At 39.4% G+C, this 3,597-nt stretch overlaps 1 protein-coding gene across 2 annotated transcripts in view; it reads left to right on the top strand.

Moving 5' to 3' along the window:
• Grk4 (G protein-coupled receptor kinase 4) overlaps positions 1-2,112 on the top strand; it is a 69,796-nt gene extending 67,684 nt beyond the window's left edge. The window contains exon 16 of one of the 2 annotated variants that reach the window (XM_050140907.1): positions 1,645-2,112. In XM_050140907.1, coding sequence (XP_049996864.1) covers positions 1,645-1,695 — 51 coding nt within the window. In that variant the 3' untranslated portion in view covers positions 1,696-2,112. The remainder of the gene's footprint in view (positions 1-1,644) is intronic. The other variant, XM_050140906.1, reaches the window with a different exon arrangement.
• Positions 2,113-3,597: the final 1,485 nt, after the last annotated feature.

Genomic DNA, 3,597 nt, shown 5'->3' with positions numbered 1-3,597 from the left:
TTTTTTTTGGTTTTTTGAGACAGGGTTTCTCTGTGGCTTTGGAGCCTGTCCTGGAACTAGCTCTGTAGACCAGGCTGGTCTCGAACTCACAGAGATCCACCTGCCTCTGCCTCCTGAGTTCTGGGATTAAAGGCGTGCGCCACCATCGCCCGTTGGAGAGACTTTTTGTAGTAGCATTACTTTTGTTTATTTTCTTCCTCATGTATCCCAGGCTGGTTTTGAGCTTGTTATGTAGCAAAAGAAGACCCTAGACTCCTGATCCTGCCTTAGGCTCTTGAGTGCTGGGGTTAAAAGTGTGTACCAACACACCTGACAAGGTCAGAAAATAATTTCATCAAGTAAAAAATCCTATGAGTGGATTGATTTGTTGTGAACCTATCGATTCTTTTATTTATTTATTTTTTTGTGTTTTCAAGACAGGATTTCTCTGTGTGTCAGCTCTGCTGTCCTGGAACTCACTCTGTAGACTAGGCTGCCCTCAAACTCACAGAAATTCACCTGCCTCTGCCTCCCAAGTGCTGGATTGAAAGGCATGCGCCACCACTGTCTGGCTCAATTTTTTTCTTTTCTTTTTTTTGGGGGCGGAGTTCTCATACCTATCATTTCTTGAGGAATTTACTAAAAGATTGTTTGCTAGCATCCTAATCTGTGTTTTTTTTTTCAATATAGAAAAACAAGACTTCAGTAGTTAAAGTCTCCCAAAATGGTTGTTGTTAAGACCACATTTTCTTTCACAACTAGGGGATAGCTATATAAACTGAACTCATCAGTTTATTTCCGCACACAGTTAAGTCCTTGGGCATCTCTCCTTATTCAGAGCCCATAATGACATCCACTAGAGCGCTCTCCATGGAGAGAATAGAGTTGTGCCTTGTCGAGCGCCTTCTTGCCATAGCACTTACTGGTGAAAGAGCCAGTGAGCCTCATCTGTCTTCTGCACTCATTCAGCTATTAAATTTGATGTAGCACGCAACAGTCACAAAACAGCAAAACTCATCTTGAAGCAGTATATCTGTATGTAAATTAAGCATATGCCTTTAAAATTACTTTTAGCGGTATAGGGACGGAAGTTAGGACCTTGTGTATACCTGATAAGTACTCTAACACTGAGCTATAGCCCCACACCCTGCAACTTTTATTTTTAAAACATTTTTTAAACAGGGTCTCACTAGCCTAGGGATGCCTGGGCTAGTCTTGAATTTGTGATCCTCTTGGCTCTGCTTCCTGAGTAGCTGAGTCTACATTTAGAATTCAATTTCTTAAATAAGAAAAATGCATTTAGAGTTTTTGCTTACCTCACAATTAGTATCCTCCCAGTTTCTAGAACATTATATTTGTTCCTAGGTATCTTTGGAGATCGGTTTCAAGATGCCAAAATCTAAAAGTGATCAAATCTCTTTCATAAATGTACAGTGTATATATAAATCACCTCTAGATTACTTACAATGCAGAGTGCAATATACAAATAGTTGTCATATCCTTTTAAAACTTACTTAGCATTGTCATATGGCTTAAAAATATTTTTCTCAATATTTTTGATTCGGGGTTGGTTGAGTTCATGCTTATAGACCTCATGGCTACTCAAGCAAAACATCTTGACATTAGAGACATGGCTGAGGCTGGCCATTGTGCTGTGTGTTGCAGGGCTGCCTGAGCAATGCTCTCAGTGAGGAGGGGGAGCCAACACAATGCTGACCATTCACTGTGCCGACCACAGAACAAGACCCTGGTGTTAAGAAGGAAACTGTCACATTCTTAGTGTCTTGTCCTTTCCATGAATTGTAATAAACAGTCTGACACTGTTTATAATGTGCTTTCATATATTTTTACATTAATATCTGCAATGTCTGTTTACTGAAGCTGTGTTACAGAAGAAGCCTGAGAACACCTGTGTACCCTGAAGCTCCCAAGTATGGATGCCTTGTACATTGGAGCAGTTCTCAGAAGTCCTGTTCCTGTGTGTCTGTCCCACACTGTCCAGTTTTCCCTGAACTTTGCTGAGGTTCTTATGGAACTTTAGTGCTACTTTTTAAATTGTTAATTCAAAACTCTCAGAGAAGAATCATAGGTCCTTCCTTTATTTTAAATTTCCCCTGCCTGCTTTGGTACTCACTCATCCCTGGAGGTCTGGGGTAGATTCTAGGACCAACATTTGGTTAAATGTTACCTGAAGCTACACATCATCTTCCTGGGCCTGTGTTACATCATATACAAAGTGAAAAGGTTTTCCAATGGTTCATTGGGGTCTCTTATGCTCTGACTCAAATCTAGTTCCAGCCAGTTCCCTGCTTCCTCATCCACTTGGACTGTTCCTTACTGAGCTGAATATGGTTCTTTGAGCCTCTAAAATTGCCAAATGGGTCACATTTCTGTTTTACCCCTGCTTCTTGGACCATGATGAGTGCTGTGGAAATCCTGCATCATACTTCTTGACATACATCTTGAAGGCCAAGTGGAGTTGTTAGTCATGCTCTGAAACATGAAAGAATACCTCTGTTCTTGATCTTTAAATATGGAAATAACTGGGCTCAAGAAAGAATATAGCGGTCATGTAGCCCCTCCGGAGACAGACGCCGGAACAATCTGGTAGACCACAACCTCGTGGCAATACACAGATTAGTGGAGATGGGTTAATTTAAGATATGAGTTCTCAAAAAATATGCTTAAGCTATTGGCCAAACAGTATTGCAAATAAAAAAGAAAGAAAGAAAGAGAGAAAGAAAGAAAAGAAAGAAAGAAAGAAAGAAAGAAAGAAAGGAAGGAAGAAAGAAAGAAAGAAGCTGGGCAGTGGTGGCAATAAGGCAAATTAAGGCTTTGCAAAGCAGCCCTGCCAGGCAGAGGTGACAAATACTTTTAATCCCAGCACTTGGGAGGCAGAGACAGGTAAATATCAGTGAGTTTGAGGCCAGCCTGGTGTACAAAGAGAGCTCTATGACAGCCAAGACTGTTAAACAGAAAAACACTTTCTTGAAAAAAGAAGAAAAGAAAAAGCAGCCCACTTTTTCTTGAGACCCTTTTTACATCTGCACTGCCTATAGAAGGGGGAGGGTCTCCCATTCTCAGTTAATCCTTTCAGGCAATACCCTCACAGACCCACTTAAAGATGAGTTTTTTTTTTTTAGTTGATCTCAGACCCAATCAAGTTGACCACAAATATTAACCATCATAAGTCCATCCCTTGTCAACTTAACAATCACATTTCTTTATGTCATGCTTAATTTCCAAATGGAGATAATAACAAGGTCATAATTTCACTTAACATGATAAAACCATTGTTCATAAAATTGCAAATGCATTATCCTTACTCCAGAATAGATGGCAAAGTCCCTTGAGGAATGCCTAGTCTTTTAGTATCCCCTAACTTAAATATGATAATATAGATTCACAACACAACTACTGATATTATCTCAACTGACATGATACTGCAAAAAAGTAAAGAAAATGCAAATATCTGCTTAATACATATATTAATATATGCACAGACATCCTTAACAAATACAGAAATACTGTAATTGCAATTCTTGTTTCTATAAGTGATCAGGTGACCTTAGCTGGTATTTATAACTACCTTCTAGTTACTTGTTACTTGTCTCATTA

This window comes from Alexandromys fortis, unplaced genomic scaffold (assembly GCF_014885135.2).
Source record: "Alexandromys fortis isolate MF-2015 unplaced genomic scaffold, M_Fortis_MF-2015_v1.1 scaffold_7, whole genome shotgun sequence".
NCBI lineage: Eukaryota > Metazoa > Chordata > Mammalia > Rodentia > Cricetidae > Alexandromys > Alexandromys fortis.
This window is presented reverse-complemented; position numbering and strand designations above follow the sequence as displayed.